The sequence below is a fragment of the Geotrypetes seraphini genome, chromosome 5 (assembly GCF_902459505.1).
Source record: "Geotrypetes seraphini chromosome 5, aGeoSer1.1, whole genome shotgun sequence".
NCBI classification, from domain to species: domain Eukaryota; kingdom Metazoa; phylum Chordata; class Amphibia; order Gymnophiona; family Dermophiidae; genus Geotrypetes; species Geotrypetes seraphini.
In genome coordinates, this window is record NC_047088.1 from 47,047,586 (window position 1) to 47,073,371 (window position 25,786).

At 42.4% G+C, this 25,786-nt stretch overlaps 1 protein-coding gene and 1 long non-coding RNA gene across 3 annotated transcripts in view; one reads left to right on the forward strand and one right to left on the reverse strand.

The window, feature by feature from the left end:
* LOC117361620 (protein FAM162A-like) overlaps positions 1-25,786 on the reverse strand; it is a 51,080-nt gene that overhangs the window by 17,362 nt on the left and 7,932 nt on the right. The window contains exons 1-2 of one of the 2 annotated variants that reach the window (XM_033947214.1): positions 6,656-7,034; positions 839-944 (exon numbers count right to left, since the gene is read on the reverse strand). In XM_033947214.1, coding sequence (XP_033803105.1) covers positions 839-944; positions 6,656-6,827 — 278 coding nt within the window. In that variant the 5' untranslated portion in view covers positions 6,828-7,034. Of the gene's footprint in view, positions 1-838; positions 945-6,655; positions 7,035-25,786 lie in introns of those variants that run through there. The other variant, XM_033947215.1, reaches the window with a different exon arrangement.
* LOC117361621 overlaps positions 17,789-25,786 on the forward strand; it is a 36,406-nt gene continuing 28,408 nt past the window's right edge. The window contains exons 1-2 of the long non-coding RNA XR_004539700.1: positions 17,789-17,847; positions 23,637-23,794. This is a non-coding gene — a long non-coding RNA (uncharacterized LOC117361621). The remainder of the gene's footprint in view (positions 17,848-23,636; positions 23,795-25,786) is intronic.

Sequence of the window (25,786 nt, forward strand, 5' to 3'; positions counted from 1 at the left end):
CAATTAAGTGCCAATCCTATCCCAGCTCCACCTACACTCCACTCAAGTTTCAAGTTTAGTTAAAATTTCTTATACCGCCCAATCAAGCCTTCTAGACGGTGTACAAAAATGCCAAAACAGTGTGCCAAATAAAATACATTTTAAACAGAAACAGACCAGGGCAAATGACAATTATTTAAAGACGTTGACAAACGGGAATGCCTACATGAATATCACCTAAAATTAGATGCTTTATTTCCAAGCGATTTCTTTAAATACTTATATAATCCTGGTCAATTGTATAAGACATCTAAAATGCTGTTCTAGATGCTAACATTCCTTATGAAATAATCCCCTTACCCCCAAATTCTGTATATGGCGCCTTACATGGTGCACACAAATCAGTGCACACAGCCAATTTGCATGAAGGTAATTGCTTAACAAGCCTAATTGGCATTGATAATCGGTAATTAACATCTCATAATTAATGCTAATTGGCACTAATTAAAGGTTACAATTTAGTAGGCATATTTTATAAGTGCTGCGCACCGTTCTAGTGTGCGAATCTAAAAAGGTGGCATGACCAGGGGAAAAGCATGAGTGGATTATAGGCACTCCTAGAATTTATGCACTGTTATAGAATATGCCCGAAGTGATCACAAGTTAGGCACAGGGATTTAGGCCTCGTTTTCCTTGGCCTAAATGGGTGCGCCTAAAATTTATGTGATTCTATAAGGTCCATGTACCTTTTATAGAATCATACTAAGCACAGTCCTAGTTGGCGCCGTTTGGACGTTATATATAGAATGAGCCTCTTAGAGTCTCAAAAGAACCATTGGCAATACTGATTTTTACTCACGAAATAAAGGCGGGTATGTCCTCTTCCTTTTTGAAGCGACCAGCCCATAATAACATCTTTTTATCGAGCGCTGTAGGCCTTCTTTCATTCCTGAATGCTTTATAAGCTTAAATATAATACAAAACATTACATAATTCTCTTCTCATAATGTACACAGCCCGTTCTTGTACAGTAAAACCTTGGATTGTAAGTAACTTGGTTTGCAAGTGTTTTGCAAGGCAAGCAAAACATTTTATTAAATTTTAACTTGATATACAAGCAATGTTTTGCAATACATTATTAAAAATGTAGGTCTGCCATTCTTTTACTTAGATTTATAAGCCTAATTTGATTGTAGTGCTGAAAATCTATTCAAAAAACACATAAAACTGAACTAACACAGTCAGAACGGTCACAAGCATCACCTGCAACTCTACTCCTTATGTACCACTAATGTCATGACAATTCAGATGTAATCCTTAGCAACTTAAAAAAATGTACAAATAACTCCTTATACACTTCTAATGTCCTGACAATTCAGTTGTAATCCGCCTTGAACCGCAAGGTAATGGCGGAATAGAAATCACTAATGTACCGTATTTTCACGCATATAACGCGCGCGTTATACACGATTTTTACAAACCGTGCATAACTTTGCGCATTATCCCCTTTTTTTTTTTACATAGTTCCCCCCCCAGACGTCCGATTCACCCCGCAGGACCGCTCGCACCCCCACCCCGAAGGACCGCTCGCGCTCGCACCTGCACCCGCACCCCCACCCCGAAGGACCGCTCACACCCCCACAGCCTCCCTACCCCCCCATCATGTACAAGCTGCCTACCGTCGTCCTGCTGCTTCCTCAGCCGGCGGTCCTGCCCCTTCTCTTAGCCCTGCATCTATGCTGCTTCCTCTTCCAGCGGTCCCGCCCTTTCTCTGATGTCAGAAAAAGGGCGGGACCGCCAGAAGAGGAAGCAGCGTAGACGCAGGGCTAAGAGAAGGGGCAGGACCGCCGGCAGAGGAAGCAGCAGGACGACGGTAGGCAGCTTTTACATGATGGGGGGGTGGGGAGGCTGTGGGGGTGCGAGCGGTCCTTCAGGGTGGGGGTGCGGGTGCAGTGCGAGCGCGAGCGGTCCTTCGGGGTGGGGGTGCGAGCGGTCCTGCGGGGGGTGAATAGGATGTCGGGGGGGGCATCAGGCTTTCAGAGTGGGGACAGGACTTCAAGGGGGGACAGGACTTCAAGGAGGAGAGGAGAGTCGGGGCGGGCGAAAGGAGAGTCAAGGGGGGGCCAGAGGAGAGTTGGGGCGGGCTAAAGGAGAGTCGGGCTGGCCAGAGGAGAGTCGGGGCGGGCGAAAGGAGAGTCGGGCTGGCCAGAGGAGAATCGGGGCGGGCGAAAGGAGAGTCGGGGCTGGCGAAAGGAGAGTCGGGGCGGCATGCACGGTATACGGGTGTGCGCGGTATATAAAAATTTCTTTACATACATTACAATTTCCCGCGTGCTATATCTGTAAGCGCGTTTTACACGGGTGTGCGGTATATGAGTGAAAATACGGTAATGTAATGTAATATAGTATACACACATCACAACTGAGCTGATGGTTCTTCTGGCCAGAGGAGAGTCGGGGCGGGCAAAAGGAGAGTCGGGCTGGCCAGAGGAGAATCGGGGCGGGCGAAAGGAGAGTCGGGGCTGGCGAAAGGAGAGTCGGGGCGGCATGCACGGTATACGGGTGTGCGCGGTATATAAAAATTTCTTTACATACATTACAATTTCCTGCGTGCTATATCTGTAAGCGCGTTTTACACGGGTGCGCGGTATATGAGTGAAAATACGGTAATGTAATGTAATATAGTATACACACATCACAACTGAGCTGATGGTTCTTCTCTCTCTGACGCTGCAAGAGTGTAGTCTTGCAATATGATTACATAAGGTATACACACGTCACATCATTACAACTGAGCCGATGGTTCTCTCCCTGACTCTGCGGAAGTAAAGGGACTGTTCTAAATGAGCCAGGTCTTGCAATACAAGTACATATAGTATTTTGTATTAAAGTTTTTGGGTTGTGGAATGAATCATCTGAGTTTCCATTATTTCTTATGGGGAAATTCACTTTGATATATGAGTGTTTTGGATTACAAGCATGTTTTCGGAACGAATTATGCTCGTAAACCGAGGTTTGACTGTATTTCCAAAAGCCTGTATTGTCTGTGGCTCAGGAATAACTGATCAAAGATGAATGGGAAATTGCAACTGATTATCCTGTTTTATCAGCATCCTCTTCATCCCTACCTCTCTATCTCATCATGTCCTTCTCGCATATCGGCACCAAAGTGAACATCAACATTCACAGATTCATACGTGCTTGACAAGATATGTACAGCATTATGAGTGCTTCAACTATCGCCCCTAAAGCTGGGTTGTCATTAGGGGGGCACCGCTAGATGGCGCTAATTTATATTGCTTTATGACTGGAGTGAGTCCCCAGCCAGCCACATATATTTACATAGGCTTATACATGCTTCAAAGCAGGTGCAAATGTACCTGCCGAAAGTCCATATGGAGTTTTCACACAAGAAGAGGAAGGGAAGGAGGCAGGGCAATGACTGGGCAGGAAAAGCTGAGAACACTAATATCTCCTAGGAAATTAAAGACCTGACATTCAGCATTTTGCTAATCACCGCCATCTTTATTCCCGGATATTTAATACTGGGCTATGTGCAGGCACCAGCACTGAATACCTGGTGATATGTGGCTGAATACAACAGAGCCAGTTATGTTCGATATTCAGCACTCAACCAGCATAGAGTTGCATAGATAGGACTGTGTTTTTTAATAGCCCTATTTCTGCGGTTATCCCAGCCGATTAAGGACCCCTTCTACTAAGCGGCATTAGCGCTTGCCATGTGGCAATCACACTGGAGCCCATCGAGATTTAAAGGGCTTCGGTAAGGTTACCATGCTGGCTCGTGCTAATCGCCTTAGCAAGAGGGGACCTAAGTGCTGAATTTTGCCACTTGACTGGCTAAGTGCCAACTCATCCCCAGAGTGACCACACAGTAGACACGAACCAGCACTATCCAGTTAAATGCTGTCGAATATGCCCAGTTAGCCCCGGACAAGTGATGTAAATGGCCAGGGGCCGTTTCTGATTGCTTTGGAATATCGACCCTAAAATTGTACCAAACAAAGGGGTTCTTTTACTAAGGCGCGCTGGCCGTTTTAGAGCGTGCTAAATGCTAATGCGTTCATTATATCCTATGGATGCGTTAGCATTTAGCGTGCGCTAAAATGGCCTGCGCACCTTAGTAAAAGCGGGGGGAAATATATCTTCATGGTTTTATTGATAATTGCTATATAAATTAATATTTTCTTCATTTTGTATTTATCCCCCCCCTCTCTCTCTATCTCTCTCTTTATATATATATATATATATAGCCCATCTATTGCTATTTTTTTGTATTTTGCTAGATACTACCGGGGCTACTGATAAACTATAAAAGTACATACGTGCCAACATAGTACGGTAAATGTCGACAAATGAAGACCTTAACGGTCTTTCCAGTTTTCCCATTAAGATGGCAAGAGTTCAATCTGGCATTCTGTGCAGAGTCAACTTCATGATTAAATACTGGTATACTTTGTCTCTCCTTGCCAATTTTGAGGCACAGATTGTAGAAGTCTGTCCAGTATCTGTCCTCTTCCCACCTACTGGAGTTGACATCAAAGCTCACTTCAGCCTCAATCCTGATCTGTTTTTGTATTTATGGGACCCAGACCGTAGACTCCAGTTATGACATCATTTAAATGTTGCTTTAATTAGATTCCATCCTTTTTCTATATAGGATCCTCTGTATTTATGCCTGTATTGCCCCTATCTTATAAAGGAAACACTTTCAGTTATGTGCCTTTTAAAATTGCCTCCTGAGAGCTCACATGCAAAGTTACACTTTCTCCAAAGCAGGAATAACTTTGTGGGAATATGTTACATTGAATTGGAAGCCAAGGGAAGGCCTCAACGACGAAAGAAGAACACACAAAGTCGGGCCTCACCAATCGGGAGCTGCTTTGACACGCAGCTCCTGATTGGTGAGGCCCGACTTCAGTGCAGGAAGAGGCGGTCGGAGCATACCGCGAGTGGTTTACTTCACTTGCCGGCGCTCCGGCTGCTCTCTCCTGCCGCCCTCTCCTTACCAGTCATTCGCAGTCAGAAAATACTGCTAATGACCGGAACCACAAATCGCCGACTGTGAATGACCGGGGGAGTACTGTAAATAACTCATAAAAATAGCTGCAGACTTCCAAATGTCTAACACAGCACATGCATACCTCTGGACAATTTTACAAGTGCTTACTTGAGCTTTTAAAAAGCTTTTTTATATTCTCAAGCCACTTGCAAAATTACCACCAAAGTGATGCTGCTGTGCATGGGTCAGGACTCCTCGCAGGCTGTTATTTTCTTTTGCTTATAATATTACTGAAATGTGCCAGTAATGCTTAAAAATCTGAGTTTTAATTGCTTGTATTGATTGGATTATGGTGGAAGCTGCTGAAGTGAGTGGGCTCAAAAACTATTTTTATTTCAGCAGTTTCCAGGGACAAATTTCTTCCTAACCTCTGTGCAAACTGCACAGTACAGCAGACGCACTGCACAGGCAGATTTGGTCGCACACACCTTGTATATTTTCTGAAGGGCATGAGCACATGCTCACATATCCTGCATCAGTGATGTGTAAACTAGGCCCTGGGAGCATGAATGATTCTGCACCGAGAAACAATGAGTGGTTCGGCAGGTACAGGAGTGTGTGGCGCAGTGGTTGGATTTACAGCCTCAGCACCCTGGGGTTGTGGGTTCAAACCCCGCACTGCTCCTTGTGACCCTGGGCAAGTCACTTAATCCTCCATAGCCCCAGGTACGTTAGATAGATTGTAAGCCCATCGGGACAGAGAGGGAAAATGCTTGAGTACCTGATTGTAAAAACCGCTTAGATAACCTTGATAGGCGGTATATAAAATCCTAATAAACTTGAAACTCAAGATCACAGTGATCAATGGAGTAACAGCAAGGGGGGGAGGGGGGGAAACAAAGAGAACCCTGACCATGAAGAAAATGCCAAGGGGTGGGCATGTATTGCTGTTTTATTATTATTCTTTTTTTTTTAAAATAGGAAATAAAAAAAATTATATTGGCTGCAAAACCCACTAGATTATGGGCTCCTTTTACTAAGGTACGCTAGCGTTTTTAGCGCACTTTAAAGATTAGCGGGCGCTAACAAAAAATGCTAACGCAAGCTCTATGGAGGCGTTAGCGTTTAGCGCGTGCGGTATTGTAGCGCGCACTAAAAACCGCTAGCGCACCTTAGTAAAAGGAGCCCTGTGTCACCACAAACAAAACAAATTTTGTAGTGAGTGGGGGGAAGGGGAGGGGGCTGAATGAATGTAAGTTAACCCTATTCACTAAGCACTTAGCACAAGGCCTTAGTGAATGAGTCCCTTCATTTGGTTACTAGAAATAATTTCTTTAGTATTTGTTTTACCTTTTTGGAAATTGACTCCCCTCCCTCCCCTGCCTTTTTCTCAGCTGCGGCAGACATGCAGTGCTAAATGTTCCAAGGCTCACAGGAATTCTAGGAGCACCGAAGCAGCGTCAGAGCATTTAGTGCTCTAGGCCGTGGTAGAAACCTCTACCGCAGCTTAGTACTCGTAAAAAGGTGGGGAGATTAGTATCCAAATAGCTATTTTCTCTCCATTCTGCTGCATATACATGAAGCCCTTATTGTGTTTTCTGAAAATTAATAAAACATTTTGAACTAAAAAAAAAAAAAAAAAGTTTTACTCACCTCTAGAGGCTGTTTGAGAAATTTCCTTGTCTTTAATCCCATTTGATTCAATGCAGAATAGTCTTGTCCGTGACACGTTTGGAGGCCCCGTGTTTTTCTGCCATGCCTGTAGTGTTGTTCCTTTCAGTGTTCTTGCGGCAAGAAGCCTGCACTGAAGTAAACCTCCCAGCATCGTACGTCTGTATAAAACCCGTGTTCACCTGGCCATATGTGTCTGTGGTTTTGACGGCTGGCTAAATATGCAGGTTAGTGAAAATGAAAAGTGCCAGGCCTTCCTGGAACAAATTGTCTGGGCACAGTCGGGCACCAGTGTGCCGTACGGACACGTCTGTACTGGTTTTAAGAGTGCCTGAGTCATAGTGACTAGACCTGCTTCTTCCTCTGCCTTTGTTTGCCAAGAGGCGTGCACGCCTGTGAAATTATGCAACTGCAAGTTAAGAATACTTTTGCACAACTAGCTAGAAAGTACAAAGCAAATGCCAGTAGTTACTGGGGGGAGGGGGGAGGGAGGGCATAGACTTTTCCTTTTCATGCTAAGTCAGAAAGGACATTCTTGTGAGTTTTGATAAACTTAAAGTGTAGATTCTCCTGTACTCTGAAGTGTTGTTTATTTAATCACAATACTGTATGTAGTTCTACATTTAAAATGCATTTTTAAAGATCTTTCTATTAAGAAACAAGGAAATTTAAATGGGCTTATCTCTAACTTTTCCTGTGCTAGGCTCAGAACCTGCCACTTGTATGAGTTATTTATCCCATTCTAGAATTTAATACATAGATCTAGGTGCAAATTCATCACCGTTCCCGTCCCCGCGGATAACCGCGGGAAACCATCTTCATGTCATTTTTTAAGGAGAGAGGGAAGAATCAGAGTATGAATGGCCACAACCACTGACCCACAAGCTTTGCTTTGAAGAATGCTGGTGTAGAAGGACTGAGGTTGAAACAGACACTACAGAATGACAGTCTCTGGTATCCAGAGCAGATATTGTGATGTCATAATGCCTCATTCCCCAAGTGCCTAAGAACCAATCACATCAGTGATGTTACAATGGCTTCATTATCCTTGGCTCACATAAGAATCAGAGTATGAATGGCCACAACCAATGACCCTCAAGCTTTGCTTTGAAGAATGCTGGTGTAGAAGGACTGAGGTTGAAACAGACACTAGAAAATGACATGGGATTATTTCCCGCGGTTATCTGCGGGGACGGGAACGGTGATGAATTTTGTCACCGTGTCATTCTCTAGTGCAAGGCAATGGTGCAAGTTATTTGTTGAAAAATATAGGGCTCCTTTTATCAAGGCGCGATACGGGGGTTAGCGTGTTGGACATTTCATCACGCGCTAACCCTCGCCGCAAGCCTAAAAACTAATGTCTCATCAATGGAGGTGTTAGCGACTAGCGAGGCAGGCGGTTCAACGCGCGGTATTCTGCGCATTAACCGCCTACCACACCTTGATAAAAGGAGCCCTTAGTCTTAAGGCTAGATTTATTAAAATGTTCTACTATGTTGGTGTACATTGTAAGATGTGTTAGTAATAAATATGACCTACTGTGTAAAATGTGACCTGTATTAAATACTGTAATGTGTACTAATGCATTGGTGCACTTTCATAAATCCAGCCTTAAATATTTTTCAGTCAGACCATTCAAATAGGGATTGTTTTAAAAATATTTTAAAGTCTTAGTAGTTGTGTTCAATAATTTATCTACCTGAGTAAGAAAGAAAGTAGCAAACATGCTGAAACAAGTCTGTGCATGTTGTGACGTGTCTGAAGGTTACTCATGCACAGCTTCAACTCTATGCAAGTCTAACATTCCAAGAGACAGGATGTCAGGAGAGTCCTCATGGAAATCAAGTAAGAAACTGCTAGATTTGGAGCACCGTTCAGTGATAACATTTCTCACAAAAGAAGGGGAAAAGCCAGAGGAGATACATTAACGTATCATTGCAGTTTATGGTGAGTTTGCCCCATCATCCTACAAAGAAAAATTTTGGAGCAAGCAGTTTAAGTGGTGTAGAGAGTCCATTGAAGATGACCCTCACACTGGATGGGCTGTGGAAGCAACTTCCACAGAAATGTGCAAGAAGGTCAAGGATTTAATTTTGTCAGACAGATGAATTAAGGTTTCCCGAATAGTAGAAGAAATGGGCATCTCGGCAGGTACAGTTTTAAAATAATTCATGAAAAGTTGGGAACGACCAAGGTTAGTGCAAGATAGGTTTCAAGAATGCTGATGCCATGTCAGAAGGTCACGAGGCTCCAGTGCTGTCATGTGAACTTGGAGATGCTCCATAAAGACCAAGTATATTTTTTTCATCGTGTGGTGACTGAGGATGAGACTTGGGTCTATCACAGAGATTCTGAGTCCAAAATGGAGTCAATGCAGTGGAAGCAAAAGTCATCCCCACTCCAAAAAAGTTCAAGACAGAAAAATCTTCAGGCAAAGTCATGGCAACAGTTTTCTGGGATGATGAAGAACTTTTATTTCTGGAGTTCATGCCACACAAGGCAACCATAACTGGGGAGAGATACGCCAACACAATGATCACTTTGTGGGAGTAAATCAAGGAGAAAAGATGAGGAAAACTCACAACAGGCGTGCTGCTTCTTCACAACAATGCACCAGTGCACATGTCATGACAATCACTGGCTGCCATCCAAGAATGTGTGTTTCAGCAGCCGAACCAACCAACCCACAGTTCTAACCTGGCTTCCTCGGATTATTTCCTGTTCCAAGTTTTGAAGAAATCTCTCCATGGACAGCAGTTTTCAGTGATGAAGACGTCAAGGAAGCTATGATGTCCTGGTTTGAAGGTCAAACAGAAGAATTCTTTTCAAAGGGGTTAAAGCCATTGCAGGAAAAGTAGATAACATTACATAACAACAGATGTATAGACTGCATAATCATAAGTTTAATGCGGTTAAAAAAAAGCTATGCTATGAAGACACAAATTATGTTAGAAAAGAATGTGATAATCTAATTGGTCAGGAATTTAGAAAAGAGAAAAGGTTTTAGCAGTTTTCTAAAGTATTCATAAGAGCTGGACTTGAGTATCAGTGGATGAAAATCTTTATTATAGTAAGCTGCTTGGTATGAGAGTATATGCTCATGGTATTTCTTACTTTTCCAGCCCTTAACTGACAGAAACGTAAAGAGGGCATGTGATTTTTCTGCTATTCTTATGTGACATTATAAGCAACCTGTCAACTAAGTATAATGGAGCTACTCCAAATGCAACTTCGTAGCATAGACATCCTAATTTGAAAATCATGCGAGCCTCCACAGGAAGCCAATGCAACTCACAATAATAAAGAGTCACATGATCGTACTTCTTCAAGCTGTAAACTAATCTCACTGATGCAAAGTCAGTGTAGCCATATTTTTCTTAGTACTAATCAAATAAACTATATTGCAATAGTCTAATACAGTGGTTCCCAACCCTGTCCTGGAGGAACACCAGGGTTTTCAGGCTAGCCCTAATGAATATGCATGAAGCAAATTTGCATGCCTATCACTTCCATCATATGCAAATCTCTCTCATGCATATTCATTAGGGCTAGCCTGAAAACCCGATTGGCCTGGTGTTCCTCCAGGACAGGGTTGGGAATCACTGGTCTAATAGACCCAGCAGTAATGACTGAACTAAGATTTTGAAAGCAGCAGCTTCAAAATAGGATCTGATGGTGTGCAATTTCCATAGTGTGTAGCATCCCTTTTGGACCATTGCATCTATCTAGTTCCTCGAGGTCAAACATTGATGAGAACAACTCTCAATATTTTAATTGTTGGACTTATTGTATATGATGTTGAATTGATCTTAATTATTGGTTCAATGGTAGACTTGTGAGGAAACATAAAAAAATTTGGTTTTGTCTAGATTCAATTTCAATTTGAATTCCTACATCCAGGACTCTATCAAATTCAACACTAACTCCATACAGTGAGTCCTTTTGGATGAAGTGTATGTAGCTATCAGGGACCATACTGAAAAATAAAACACACATTTTTTGAAAACTCTTTCCTGTCCTACTGAGGTAGATAAATTACTGAACACCCATTGAACATTGAAGGAAGTGAGTGTTGTCTATAGTGTTAATTGTTTGATAATATGTTGCGCTTTGTGTTGGTTTTAAAATTAATAAAGATTTAAAAAGAAATTATTGAACACCCCTTGTAGTTCAAGTGACATACAGGTCATTGCAACAGCAAGATGTTCCTGCAGACAAGGCCATTTAAATTAAGCAGTGAAAGGTATATTTCATATACATGATAATCACAATCATTCCTTTCAGTCTATTGCTACTATCACATCATCTATTTATCATTTCTTTGGAACTCCTAGACATATTAAGCTCTGTCCCTGGCAGTATTCAAATCTAGGCTAAAAGCCTACTTTTTTCAGGCTGCTTTTAACTCCGGGAGTCGCACTCGCAGGTTTGGGTTTTTTGGAGTTTTTTTACCATCTGCCATTGGAAGGGAGGATGCAAGGGTTGGGGGACTGTTGGACTGGTAATAGGGAGGGAGGGAGGGAGGGTGGCTGCTGGATTCATGAGGTGGGGGGGGGGCTGCTGCTGCACCCACAAAGGGGGGAGTTTCTTGGGCTGCTGAACGTGGACCGGCTGGACCTGAAGGAAAGTGATACAGTTATTGGATCTAGTTTGGGGATTGAAGGGAAGGGAAACAGCTGCTGGATCCATGTGGTGGGAAGGGAGAGATGCCAGATCCACACCTGGGCGCTGAAGGGAGGAGATAGAGATTGTGGACCCATGGGAAAGTGGCTAGAGGGAAGGGGGAGAGATGCAGGACCTGCAGGGAGGAAGAAAGAGAAGGAAAGGGAAAGAGAAAAGCTGAACCAAGGGGATGAAGGAAGAGTGAATGAAATATTGAACAAAGCGGAGGGAGGGAGGAAAGAGTATGAGAGAGTATAAAGGGCATGAGAGAGTATATATGGTATAAGGGAGTAAGAGAGGAGAAAAGCTGGACACAGGGAGATATACAAAAGAAGGAAGATGGTGGGCATAGATGGGAGCATAGGAACAGGGACAAAAAAGGGAATGCTGCATCTGCATGGGGGTGGCATATGGACACAGAGGGGTAATGCTAGATATGGGAGGGTATATAGACACAGAGAGAAGATGGCTATACATGGGGGAGAATAAGAATGCAGAAGGAAGATGCTGAACAGGCGGGGCATAGGGATATAGAGGAGTGATACTGTACACAGGAGGAGGGGATCATAGAATGGTGAGATAATGAAGGCAGGGAGATGGACACAGAGGAAATACTAGAAAGGGAAGTATAGGAGAAAGAGAAGGGAGATGCTGAATATGGGGAAAAAAACATACACAGAGATGGAAGATGAATGGTGAGCATGGAGAAAGAAGACATGCCAAATGATCAGGAGACCCTGGCAAGTGAATTAAGAGTAGACAGATGGAAACAGAAACCAGAGCTTGAATCCAATGTGATGTGAAGAATAAAATGACCAGACAACAAAAGGTAGAAAAAAATATTTTCTATTTTGTGATTAGAATATATCAGATTTGAAATATGTATCCTGCTAGAGCTGGTGTTAGACATAACTGAGGATTGCAAAGCCTAGGCTGTGCTGCTTTAACTTCTAGCTGTCTTAGGGCTCTTTCTGACCAGGGGTAGTTGTCCTAGTTAGACTCCCCTAACACTATTCCTGCTATGTGTGACTGAAGTATTCTGTTAGCTTGATTTTTCTATGTAGCATTCTGTAATAATTTGGCTTACTTAGTTTTCTCGATAGTGGAGGGGATATTTGTGAAGGGGAGGGGAGACAGGGGTTTTGTTGATCCTTGCTCTGTATTATTTGTGTTTGTAAAATGACAATTGTACAGAATAGTTTCTTTTTATCTAATAAAATAAAAGCCTACTCGCGCATGTGCACTCCCATCTGCGTGTTCCGTTTTCCATGCACTGTAGGGCACCGCAGGTAGGAGTGCGCATGTGCGCAAATCTCTGTCTCTCTTTCCCCCGAGGCGGATGTCGGCCGCCATGGCTGTTTTCTCCTCCCATTGCCTGCCACTCTCAACCATGACCCTCAAACACCTGGCATCCCCACTCTCCCTTGCCTGATATCCTCATCTGCCCCGCCTTCCTCTTCCTGCCAGTCTCAGCCGGTCTCACTCCTCCCCTCTCCCCTGGCAGCCCTGAACCTGTTCTCCGTTCCCCGCCAGTCTCCTCCTCCAGCGGCTAAACTGTCGCCTCCATCACCGCTCGACACTCTTCAAGATGGCGCTCGACACTCTTCAAGATGGCATGGCGGGGGCAGTGCAGGTGGAGACTGTCGGCTGCGACGGCTCTTGGTAAGGGGTTCTGCTGGACAGGGGAATAGACGGGGGGGGGGAGAAAAAGGAAGGGAGGCCTGGGCAAGGGGGGAATAAAAAGGAAGGGAGGCCTACTACTGGACAGGGGGACAGGAAAGAGGTGCTGATGGACAGGGGAAGAGACGGGGGGCGGCGAAGAAAAAGGAAGGGAGGCCTACTGCTGGACAGGGGGACATGAAAAAGGTGCTGATGGACCGGGGGGGGGAGATAAAAAAAAAAGGGGAGAAGGGCTGCTGCTGGATAAGGGGAGCAGTGAAGGGGTGGTGGTGGACACAGGGAAGGTAAAAGGAAGGGAGAATGGGTGGACAGCCGAGGAAAAATAAACACATAAAGAAAGACAGAAATACAGAAAGTGGCTAAGGACAGAGAGAGAAATAAATAAACACACACAAATATATTCTAGCACCCGTTAATGTAAAGGGCTATAAGATTAGTACTTTAATAAAATAAGTTCAATATAAAATCATAACTATTCGAGGCTTGTGTGGATGGGATCATACGGTTTGCAGGGATGGGGACAAACCTCGTGGGGACAGGTTCCGAGCTCGCGGGGATGGGGTGGAGATGGGGACACATTTTTCCCTATGTCATTCTCTAATATGGATGGGATGAATTTGCATACACTGTCTCTATTGTGTGCAAAACTCTTTTATGCTTAGTCATAGCTGATATCCTGAAAGCCTAGGAAGAGGGTACACCAAGACAGACATGGGAAACACTGTTCTATGGCATTTGAACCCTGGTTCCTCTGGTTCTCATCCTGCTACTACATATAACCACTAGGCTACTTCTCTTCATTTGAGTTTCTCACATTCTGTTTGAAGTTAATCATAGAACCCAAGTGAGACAATGAGCTTTAATGATGACTTACATACCCAGAAAGAAAAATTTTGCATTCTCTAAATAGTTTGGTAATGAAATTTCAAAGAATCATTCAATCCCAGTACTTCTGCTATTGAAGTCAACACATTTTATGAGAATAAAAGAAAAAAGAAAAAGGAAATTGAAGGCATGAGAAAAAGAAGAGTAGTATGTAGGATGAGATGTTCTTTTGCAAAAAAAAAATAATAAAAAGAACAATGATAGACAGGAGATATAGAAGCTGTTGAATCTCTGCAGAAATTTCTCATTTGCCCCAGGGAAAACTAAGACTTATCTGACTGCAAACATATTTCTTGGAAAAGGAGCTTAATGAAACTGAACAAAAGAAACCCATTGGTAATATTATCTTTGCTATTTCTGTCTCTCTCACAAAAAACCCCCAAAACACACACACCATAAAAGAAAACACGATCTGTATATTTAGACTAGTCTGCAATGCAATAAAAACAAAACGAAAACAATTTCAAGATTAGAAGCTGCGTACAGAGCACGACCAAATGAAGTGTGATATACGCTTGCAGTGCAGTCATTTTGCTGCTAGCTGGAATAAAACATTCTGCTGGAAAACGGACGGCCTTTCTTCAATTATATATGGATACACGCGTGACTGGTTAGCAACGTCAACGTTAGCTTTGCATTAATCTTCCCTCTTGTGAGCTTGCTAAAATTTACAGTATTTCAGATCTTACAGGAAATAGCTCCAACCCGCACTAATAATTATTAGCATTACATCTGGGTAATGAGGTCCATATGACGTGTGCTCATTAGATCCTCCATTCCGGAAAATGCTGACATACACAAATTATAGACAGGAATGGCTCTGAGCACGGCAGAACCAGATATATCAGAAAATGACTTTTTTTGTTGCACAAAAAAAACAAAAAGGGAGACCCAATGATCCACAGTAAAAACAATCCAAAGATAAAATCAACAGACTGTGAAAGATGATTTTTATTCGCTCTTCACTCTGCTTGTTTCAAGCCATTTCAGGTTTTATGCTCAAAGACACGTACATTGTTTTGCTCATATTTTTATCTTTGTACCCTACATCAATGGTTCCCAACCCTGTTCCGGAGGACCACCAGGCCAATCGGGTTTTCAGGCTAGCCCTAATGAATATGCATGAGAGAGATTTGCATATAATAGAAGTGACAGGCATGCAAATCTGCTCCATGCATATTCATTAGGGCTAGCCTGAAAATCCGATTGGCCTGGAGGTCTTCCAGAACAGGGTTGGGAACCACTGCCCTACATCATCTGGACCTCTAAGGAAGGCGGTCTCGCTGAAACATGGACCATGTAGGGTCCGTCAGGACAATCATACGTGTATTACTAATTCAGACTTTTATTTGTATTTTTATTGTGAAGAGTGAATAAAAATCATCTTTCAGAACATCCACAGTCTGTTGGGTTTTTTTTTGTTGCAACAGGAGAAAGATTTGGGGGGGTTGGAGTGTAATATTTCCAGACTCAGTGGCGCAGAGAGGGAGAGAGGTGACCACCCCACCCTCTTCTCTGCTCTCCCCCTTCCGCTCCCTCCTGCTGTACATGCTTCCTTCCCTTCTCCCATACCTGTTCAGTTCTCCAGTGCGAGCAACATCTCTAACTTACTGCATGTGCCGGCATCGGCTCTCCCTCTGATGTCACTTCCTGGTTGCAGGACCTGGAAGTAACGGCAGAGAGGAGCGCTGAGGCCGGCGAGAGCAACAGGTTGCAGCTGCTGCTCACGCCATTAAGAGGTGGTTCAGTGGTGGGAAATTGAAGGCATGCACATGGCGGGGGTGGAGTGGGTTGGGCAGAGAGGAGGAGAGGCACCGGTGCCCCCACCATGATGACGTTCAGGGTGGTCCACTCCCCACTCCCCCCTTACTACGCCACTGTTTCCAGATATTCTGCATTCAATGTGACTCATAGTTTTTAGTTTTTCCAGTTCACATCACTGTTCTAGGAGTACTCAATATATTTTATCAGAGTTACATTAGAAATAATTTGAGACCTTTTCACTAAAGCAAAGTAAGCAGTTGCAGCATGAATAAGGACTTGCTAAGTTGTGACATAGCCATGGCACTATCTGCATGCTAATTCATGTGGTAACTGTTACATAGAAACATAGAAGCATGACGGCAGATAAAGGCCAAATGGCCCATCCAGTCTGCTCATCCGCAGCATTCACTATCTCCTCCTCTCCCTCTAGTCCAGTGGTCTCAAATCCGCAGCCTGGTGGCCACATGTGGCCTGCCAGGTACTATTTTGAGGCCCTCGGTATGTTTATCATAATCACAAAAGAAAACTAACACAGTTTCTTGATCATATGTCTCTTTAGCTATAAATTACAATATTATTATTAAGACAGCTAAAAGGAAAGATTTATAAACTATAAAGAGTTTTACCTCATGCAAAATTGTCATTTCTTTAATAAGATATTAACTATTTTTTCTGAGGCCCTCCAAGTACCTACAAAACCAAAATGTGGCCCTGCAAAGGGTTTGAGTTGGAGACCACTGCTCTAGGCTAAGGCTCTTTACACCTGCATTGTGAGGTCATAGAGCATTATTATTATAAGCTAAGGCTTTTAACACTTGAATTATGAGGTCAGAAGGTTTTATGGTTATAGAAACATGATGACAAATATAGGCTAAATGGCCCATCCGCAGTATCCACTATCTCCTCCTCTCCCTAAGAGATCCCAGATGCCTGTCCCACGCTTTCTTGAATTCAGTCACAGTCCTATCACCTCTTAACTTCATCTTATGCCCTCTCACTCTGGAGTTTCCTTTCAATTGAAAGAGACTTGCCTCATGTGTATTTATGCCACATAAGTATTAAAATGTTTCTATCATATCTTCCCTCTGCCGTATTTCTTCCAAAGTATATACATTGAGAACTTTGAGTCTGTCCCTGTATGCCTTACGATGTAACAATCTAAGGGAAAAACTGCAAAGGAGTGGCATTTGTTTACACAAGCTTGGGCAGCTGTACTCTGCTCTCTCTGTTGACGGACGCTATGCACAATAGCTTCGGTAGAGAATTTCCACTCTTCTGACCCTGAATGACGAAAGATGCAACACTTTTGTAAATTAGAGACTTGGCAGAACACTGATCAAGGGACTTGAATGATTGCTGAACAGTTCTTACTAATATATCAGGCAGCTGCATAAAGGTTGACTACCGTATACACTTGAATATAAGTTGATCCCAGTATAAGGAAAGGAAGGAAAAAAGTGTAATATTCATGTGCCTTGCCAGGATCTGTGCCCTGCCCCCTCCCTCCTCTGCCAAGCTTCCATACTGTCCCCCCCTCCATCCCTCCCTGCCATGCTCTGCACCCAGCCCCCTCCCTGCCCTGTACCCTGTCCTCCCTCAATTTTCAGAGCTTTTGTATTATACCACAAGCTGTTTTATTATCCTATTTAGATTATTGCAACACATTGTATGGAGGAATCACTAGTAATCTACTTAATAGGTTGCAATTCTTACAGAATACAGCTGCATGATATTTCAGGTGGGAAGATTTAAGAGTGCTTCTCCATTGTTAAATAAGCTGCATGGGATCTCTGTTGTTGCTTAATTTTTAAGTCACTTTATGGTAATTCATGGTGATTGGTCTACAGTTTAAATCTTCCTTCTGTATAGCCCGGAGAGAACACAGTTTATAACTGAATCACCCATCGGTTAAAGCCGTTAAGTGTATATCTTTGGTGGATTCTTCTTATATCAGGGAGTCAGAAGTGTGGAATACATTACCCTTAGACATTAGAGGAATTCAGTCCTTCATAATATGTCATAAAGCTCTAAAGATATTTTTGCTTAATGAGAAGAACTGTGTTTTTAACTGTTTTACCTTCTTCTTCATGTTTCTCTGCTCTTTCCCTCATGAAGTTCTCTTTGCAAAGTTGGGCCTTTTTAAGACCAGAGTAACTTAAGACAACGCATAGAATATTATCACGGTGAGACACTTGACTGGAATAATTATTATAGCACTTCTCTTTGCTAGCCCACACATACTTGGTACCCTGGTAATTAAATTGTTTTCTCACTTTCTCAGCACCTCCATCCCTTCAGCTAGATACTAAAAATAAAATAGACTTTGAAATGCTTGTTGGAAAGAAATAGGCAGTGCCTAAGAACATTTAAATAGATGCAATATTTCAGAACATTCTCAGTTAATATGTATGCATTCCTTATAGCCTTTCTGCCTTGGTTGAATAGTAATAACATTTTATAACAGAATTTTCCACTGCCCCAGTAAAATCATTACTTCATTATTTTCTGTATGGAAAAGACTGTGGGAACATGAAAAAAATTGGTTTTGATAGGAATTTTCATTTTATGTGCATACTACATTAAAGCTGTACCTTTGTAAATGTTTGATCTGTCTCATGTGTCAAGCAATGTCACATGTTACTGTTTTCAGTTCTGCAAATATTATTTTTGCTAGTGTTCTTTTCTTTACACCGGTGAGACCTATAGATCAGGCAGGAAAAGATGGACACAGAAATCCTTCAATCCTTAACCCTACTCCTCTGCCCTCCAACCAGTGGCGTACCTAGGGTATGTGGCACCCGTGGCCCATCATTTTTTGACACCCCCCCATGTAAAAAAATATTTTTTTGTAATGACCATGAAACGGAATAAATGGTCAGAATAGAAACAGGCAGTGAAAATTTTCTTATATTCCAAACATAACATAACATAAATTATGTCTGAATTGTCATGACATCAGAAGTACATATGGAGTAGTTGCAGGTGATGCTTGGGACAGTTCTGATTGCGTTAGTTCGGTTTTATGTGTTTTTTGAATAGAAGGGTTTTTATTTCTTTTTGAAGGTTTTGCAGTCTGTGGTCGATGTCAATTGGTTGTAGAGTTGGGGGTCGAGTGTTGCAGCTCGAATGGCTAGGAGGTTGTCGAACAGTTTTTTTCTTTTGACGTTTTTGGTTGGAGGATGTTTGAATGGTGCGTGAGTTCTCCTATGTCTGTTTCAAGTGGATTGAATTATTTAGCTGAAGAAATTAGTTACCCCCTCATCCCACACACATTAATTCTCTTCCATTTTTGTTCCCATTATAAAAAACACTGATAAGTTCCCAGAAAAAAAATACATGATTGAACTAAAAAAACAAAACAAAACCCTGGCCTACATTTCAGGTGCCTAAGTGCGATTAACACACAGCCGGCACCATTTTTCTAAGTGCCGGCCGATGTAGGTGCTGTTTATAGAATCAGCCCCTGGGTGCTCAGTCCGAACCACCCTTTAAAGAATAGCATGGATTTTCCCCGTAACTCTGGGATGCTTCAAACCCTGCACTCATTTTGGCCATATAATTTCGCTCACAATAAGCGGACCTTTTGTCAGCTATCAGTAATGTTAATTCTGGCTCAATCTCTGATATAACGTAAACTCCATTGTTGAATAAACTATGAAAGGTAGTACAGAAAGAATCTAAATCAACTTTTCTATACAACATAACATGGTTTGAAGCCACACACCTGAAAATGAATGTAAATACTGCAAAGTGACTATCCTACTATGTACAACTGCTTTGCACTTCCAAAATCCTGTAAACCCCCAACCAATGCACAAATCCAATTAACAGTTCCAAGTAGGGGAAATGGTCTATCTCAAACTCAAATGACATTTTAGTTCTAACAAAGGAACTGTATTAATTTTAGAACTGACAGCACTATTAAATAAACTGCCCCGTGGAGCACGTTCACTGCATTCTGTCTCACACAAGGAAGCTGCTAATCCTTGCTATATTTACCACAATATTTTAACTTCTTGTTTCCTGTGGTGGCCACAGAATTTCAGCACACATCAAAGGGAGTTTATAAGTGCCTGCAAATTGCATAGTGCAGTGACTTTCCCCCACTGAGACTCGGAAATAGTGGACAACGTATACTGTACATTAAAATATTTGGCCCAATGATCTAAAGGAAAGAGCAGTTAGGGCCTGATTCTGTATAGGACACCTACATTAGGTCCCCTACATTAGGAACTCCTTTTACAAAGGTGCGCTAGCGATTTTAGCGCATGCACTGGATTAGCGCGCGCTATAGCATGTGCTAGCCGAGGTGGTAGCGGCTAGGGCGCGGGGCATTTTTACGCGTGCTACTCCGCGCATTAAGGCCCTAATGCACCTTTGTAAAAGGAGCCCTAGGTGCTGCCCTAATGAAGGATACAGTGACACCTAACTTTGAAATCCACGTACAACCATTTTTAATTGGCTTAATTGGCAAGATAATTGGCCGTGCCAGTTTTGAGTTAATCCCCCCCCCAAATTAAATTAACAATTAAGAGTTCAGAGCCGAACTCATAGGATGCCTAACGATGCCTAAGTTAGGCATCGTTAGGTGTTGGACAGCGCCCTATCTGAAATTAGGGGAGGAGAATAGGCGTGGTTGATATAAGTGTCACTAACCATCCAAGTTAGGTGCTGGAAAATTAGGAGAATTAAAACCTGGCCTAATATACCTGCGCCTACCTCTAGGATACCTAATGACACCTAAGCATGCCTAGACACCGCTCGGTGTGCTTCTCTATGTGGCACCTAGCAGCTGATTGACAACCGCAGTGAGCGGTGTCTACAGTTTAGACACCGCCAGGTGCCAATTATAGAATCCGGTTCTTAAAGTCATAGGGAAAAATTTGACTTAACCCTATATTTGGCATTGTTGCTCGAAAGCAAACACGTGTCTTCTATGGCTCTTATGGGAGATCTGCGTCTCCAAATGCCCGTCTCTTGGCACTGTTGCTATCGTTCAGTTACGTAAAGCAGCCGTTCTCATCATCTGCCAATTAAAGGGTTGAGGTAATTGAAATCAACAGTGAGCAAGCGCTATACCCAAATTCTATACAGAGCGTTAAAAATCAAGGGCACAAATTCGGGCTCATGCCCAATTTACATGTGCAATTTAATTGAATGATGGGACAATTAGCACCGGCAATTGGGCTCTGACAATCAATTATTGATGCTAAATGACATCAATTAAAATCTATGCGCGACTATTCACATGTGGCTCCAAAAAGGGTGCGTGACCATTGGCGGATTGTGGGTAGATTGGGGGCATTCCTTTAATTTATTCATGCTGTTATGGAATAAGGGGGATCTTTGTCTAATTTAGGCGCAAAGATTTACACCAGCGTTTACTTGATGTAAATCAGTGTTTCTCAACTCGGTCCTGGAGTACCCCCTTGCCAGTCAGGTTTTCAGGATATCCACAATGAATGTGCATGAAATAAATTTGCATATAATTGAGGCAGTGTATGCAAATCAAGTTTATGCATATTGATTGTGGATATCCTGAAAACCTGACTGGCATGCCTAAAGTTATGCACGGTTTCCAGCATAAGTGCTATTTTATGAACTGCACCTAACTTTGAGTACAGTTTATAGAATATTTTATCTTATTTATTTATTCATTTTTCTATACTGTTCTTCCAGGAGAGCTCAGAACGGTTTACATGAATTTATTCAGGTACTCAAGCATTTTTCCCTGTTTGTCCCAGTGGGCTCACAATCTATCTAATGTCCCTGGGGCAACGGAGGGATTAAGTGACTTGCCCAGGGTCACAAGGAGTAGTGTGGGTTTGAACTCACAACCCTAGGGTGTTGAGGCTGTAGCTTTAACCACTGCGCCACACTCTCCCCAGCTGTTCTGTCACTTCTTTTTTAATTCCACAAGGGCAGTGGTTTTTGTTGGGTTTTTTTTTTTTTCAAAAGCAAGGTCATTGAATGTGAGGAATGTCCTCCTACTCAGAAACAAAGTGCAATTTGCTTGCAAGGAGGCGGCACTGCTCATCCTGCACTAAATGAACCAATGTCTGCGTAGGTTGAAAGATTCAGTTAGGAACAAATGATGCAGACAGAACATTATCTAGTATGGAGTTAATGTCATTGTAGATTATCTTGTGCCCTTAGCTTGCTAGGAACTTAGGGGAAGATTCTCAAAACCCACCATGCCTTTAACAATGGTCGCTAAACCGGTTCCAGCTGGTTTAGCGTGGAAGTATTCTACCGGCCAATTCTCAAAAGGGCTCACCGTGGTCTTTTCTGAACTTCCTGGCAGAGGCCGACTCATTCTGCTCCAGGACTAGCTTGCCACACGCACTAACTAAATCAGTTCCTTACACTTTGTTTAACTGTATAAACAACTTGCCTTGACTTTAGCCTCCCATCTGTTTATCCCAAAGTACTCTGTACCACCCATCTTGTCCCCATCTAACATCTGCATTTGACCCCCTGGGCTATAGGATAAGCTGTATTGAATACTTCATAAGTATTATGTCTCCCTTTTAGTATGTAATGTCTCTCTCTTATTTGAATTTCAGTGCTGTTAAAAAGTATATTTTTTAACTGTTTCATGGTAGTCCTATTATAAAGTTTTGATTTACACTTCCCCCTCCCCATTCGCGGTTTCGGCAATCGCGATTTCACATATTTGCAATTTTTTGGGGAGGGGGAAAAAAGAAAAAAAACAAACATTGTTAAGTCTTCCCCCCAGCATCCCGGTCTTACCTGGTGGTCTAGCGGGCTTTCGGGGCAGGAGTGATCTTCCTACGCTCCTGCCCCATGCAGATCGCCATTAGGAAATAGCTGTAGGGAGTTCCCGTCGTAGTCTCGAGAGACTACGGGAACTCACAGCAGCCGCTCCTGCCCTGAAAGCCCGCTAGACCACCAAGTAAGGCCGGGAAGGCGGGAGGGAGGCAGGGGTGGGTCAGAGCCAGATATTTGCGGTTTTTCGCCATTCGCGGTCCGGCTCTGCCCCTATCCCCCGCGAATCCGGAGGGAGAAGTGTACTGATTTTTACTCTACCTCATTCATTGTATTTATGTTTTTATTTGGTCTTTTTACTATTGTTATGCTGTTAACAAAATTGCAAGTTTTATGTTGAATTATACCTGCTGTACACCGTCTTGGGTGAATCTCATAACAATAAATAAATATTCAAATCAACTGAAACAGTCAGAAATGATTCCTGGCCCTTTCTATTGCTTGGCCAGAGCTAATCAGGCATATTCAGTGACACTTAACTGATAGTGCCACTGAAAATACCTAGTGCTCCTTTTACTAAGCCGCGCTAGGGCATTAACGCACGGAATAGCGCGTGCTAAATTGCCACGCACGCTGGACGTTAATGCCAGCATTGAGCTGGCATTAGTTCTAGCCACGTAGCGTGGGTTTAGCGCGTGCTAAAATGCTGCGTGCGCTAAAAACGCTAACGCTGCTTAGTAAAAGGAGTCCCTAGTTTGTGCCTAAGCCCAAACCGGCAACTTTATGGGCATTCCGGTGGCGTAGTCCTAACTCTCCCCCTCTTTTACTAAGGCGCGCTAGCCATTTTAACGTATGCTAAACGCTAATGCGTTCATAGAATATAATGGACGCGTTAGCGTTTAGCGTGCGCTACAATGGCTAGCACGCCTTAGTAAAAGGACCCCTCTATGAGGTTCACTGTAGTCAATTAAATGCTGACTATCCATGTTTGATTTAAAATTGATTAAATGCTTATAAAAATTTCTAAGCGATTTACAATTAAAAGAACCAGGGTAAAAGAACACTCAAGTCATACAAGACCAAAACAGGACAGTCACTGATAGGAACAAAATGGAAGGAGGGTAGAACAACAATTGTAATAGAAAAGTAACATTAAATGGGCAAACACATATGGAAGGGTAGAATGATAGCCTACAAAAGCTAAGTTGTCACTGTGGAGATGTTAATTATTTTTTTTTTTTAGTGTACAGGCCTGATGGTTGCCAGTGACTTCAGCTCTCGAATGCATCATCAACAAGGAAACTTTTGAGAGAGCTTTTAAATTTATCTAATCGTGTTTCAGCTCTAATAAAGGAAGGCAAGTGGCTGGTGCCTGGTCATGGCCTGGTAGTGAATATTCAGGTAAAAAATTGGGAATGGACAAAAAATTGCTGACTGCTACTGGCTGAATGTCCACTTCTTAGTGCCTAAGTTCTATGGCAAGCAACAGTAAAGAGGGTGGGGTCAGGGACAAGTCAGACACTTACATAATTTGCCTGGACATCTAAGATTATGTACAAATTGTACTAACTCTGTGTTGAGGCCTATTTGTAATGAGGCTACTTTCATTCTAACTACCCTGATATATTGTCATCATAGAAGATGAGATTTTGAGAATGTTAGTCTATGTTAATATGTTCTATAGCAAATTTTATCTGTGTTTGCTGTTGGAAACCGCTTAGATATTAAGCGGTCTATAAATCTATACTAATAAAACCCTTAGCGCGCATGCGCAGTTGAAACTCCGTGCTTCCGCATGCGCAGTACAATAATCTCGCCTTCTGCCACCGATCAACCGTGAAGGCATCAGCCGATTTCCTGCCTTCTGCCCCAATCGCTGACGCTGGCTGACTTCCTGCCTTCTGTCGGGACTCCTCTTATTCTCACCCCTGGGCCAGCAGCGGCAGCTAGCTTAAGTTTAGCTATAGCCGCGGTTTCATCAAGCAGCCGCGGGGCCTTTGCTAGGCCGGCCCACTTCGATGAAGTAACAAATGTGATTTCTTGCTTTCTCAAGGCTCATCAATAAGTGATTTTGCACTCAGTGTGCTTTTTGAAATTCAGGAACGATGTGACTTTGCACCTGACACTTTGGGCACTTTATTATTATTATCTTCAATCTTTGCACATTTGAATTTATATTTATTAGAATTTTTTAACACATTAATTGTTTTTTTTTAAGCTAGTGGATGGCTTTAAATGATGTTTATGGGTAACCTTGCATGCACTCTTGGGTGCTTTATGCCTGATATGCCCTGGTGAACTTTTGACTTTCTGCCAATAAGTAAAAGGGGGGAGGGTGGATTAGTTTATAAGATATTTTAGCCAGCCTAGTAACTGGTCACTTTTTTAAAAAAATTATAATTTGTACATTATTCAAAAATCATAGAATTATCTTATATTTTGAAAAGTATTTCATAATACTTCAGCAATATAGCTTTATATATAGCTTTCTATCAGTGGTCTTGGGAGACCCCGAAATGAATTCACGTTTTGTATAAATGCAGTCTCAAGGAACGTCTCCTAAAGAAAAAACAACGAGTTCCCCTTCTACTTAAAAAGCTTCTCAGTAATCACCATAATTCTCCATAAAGATGGTGGCAGCGTCCCTGCACTCTCAATAAATAGCTTACGTCATCTGATCTTTTTATCCAATCAGAGTCAACACTTAGCTCAGCACCAAATCATTTACAGTAGCGTCATCCATTCTACCTTCGCATTCAACCCGTATGGTGTCACTGAATTCAGAAAGTAAATTTAACTTTGTTCCTGATATTTCAAATGATGCTCATAGTGACCGCCCTCCCACTCAATCTGAATTTGATCAATTATTCTCCATCTAATATCCTGAACAGTATGATTAAACTCCTTCCGATGCGACACCAAAAGAGTCTGTAAATTATTCATAATAATTCTAGACTTATGCTCAGTCAATCTAATTTTAAGTACCGGTACTCACCTTTGTCATGGTGTAAATGGCATTCAAATAATGACTTATGATACTATTAAATAATGATGTCAATGCATAACTTTGTCATTTGCTTAGCACTCAGCTTTTTGTGCCTAACATTTGGTGCCATTTCTAGAATCTTCCCCATACTATGCGCTCTCTAAATAGTGTGGTTTCATCACAGGGACAGGATTGACTTTCAGTTATAGTTCTAAAAGGAGAATTGCTGGTTCCCATAAGATTTACTTCTTCTATTGAATGTACAATGGTATCACTGCCTTCCATTCTCAGCTTGCCACTAATTTGTTCAGGTTGTAATAAGGTTTGACCAATTGATACCATTTTGTGAAAGGCTCCAGCAGGGCTTTGTAAATGATTAACTGTGAACGTAAAAGCATCCCAGAGCT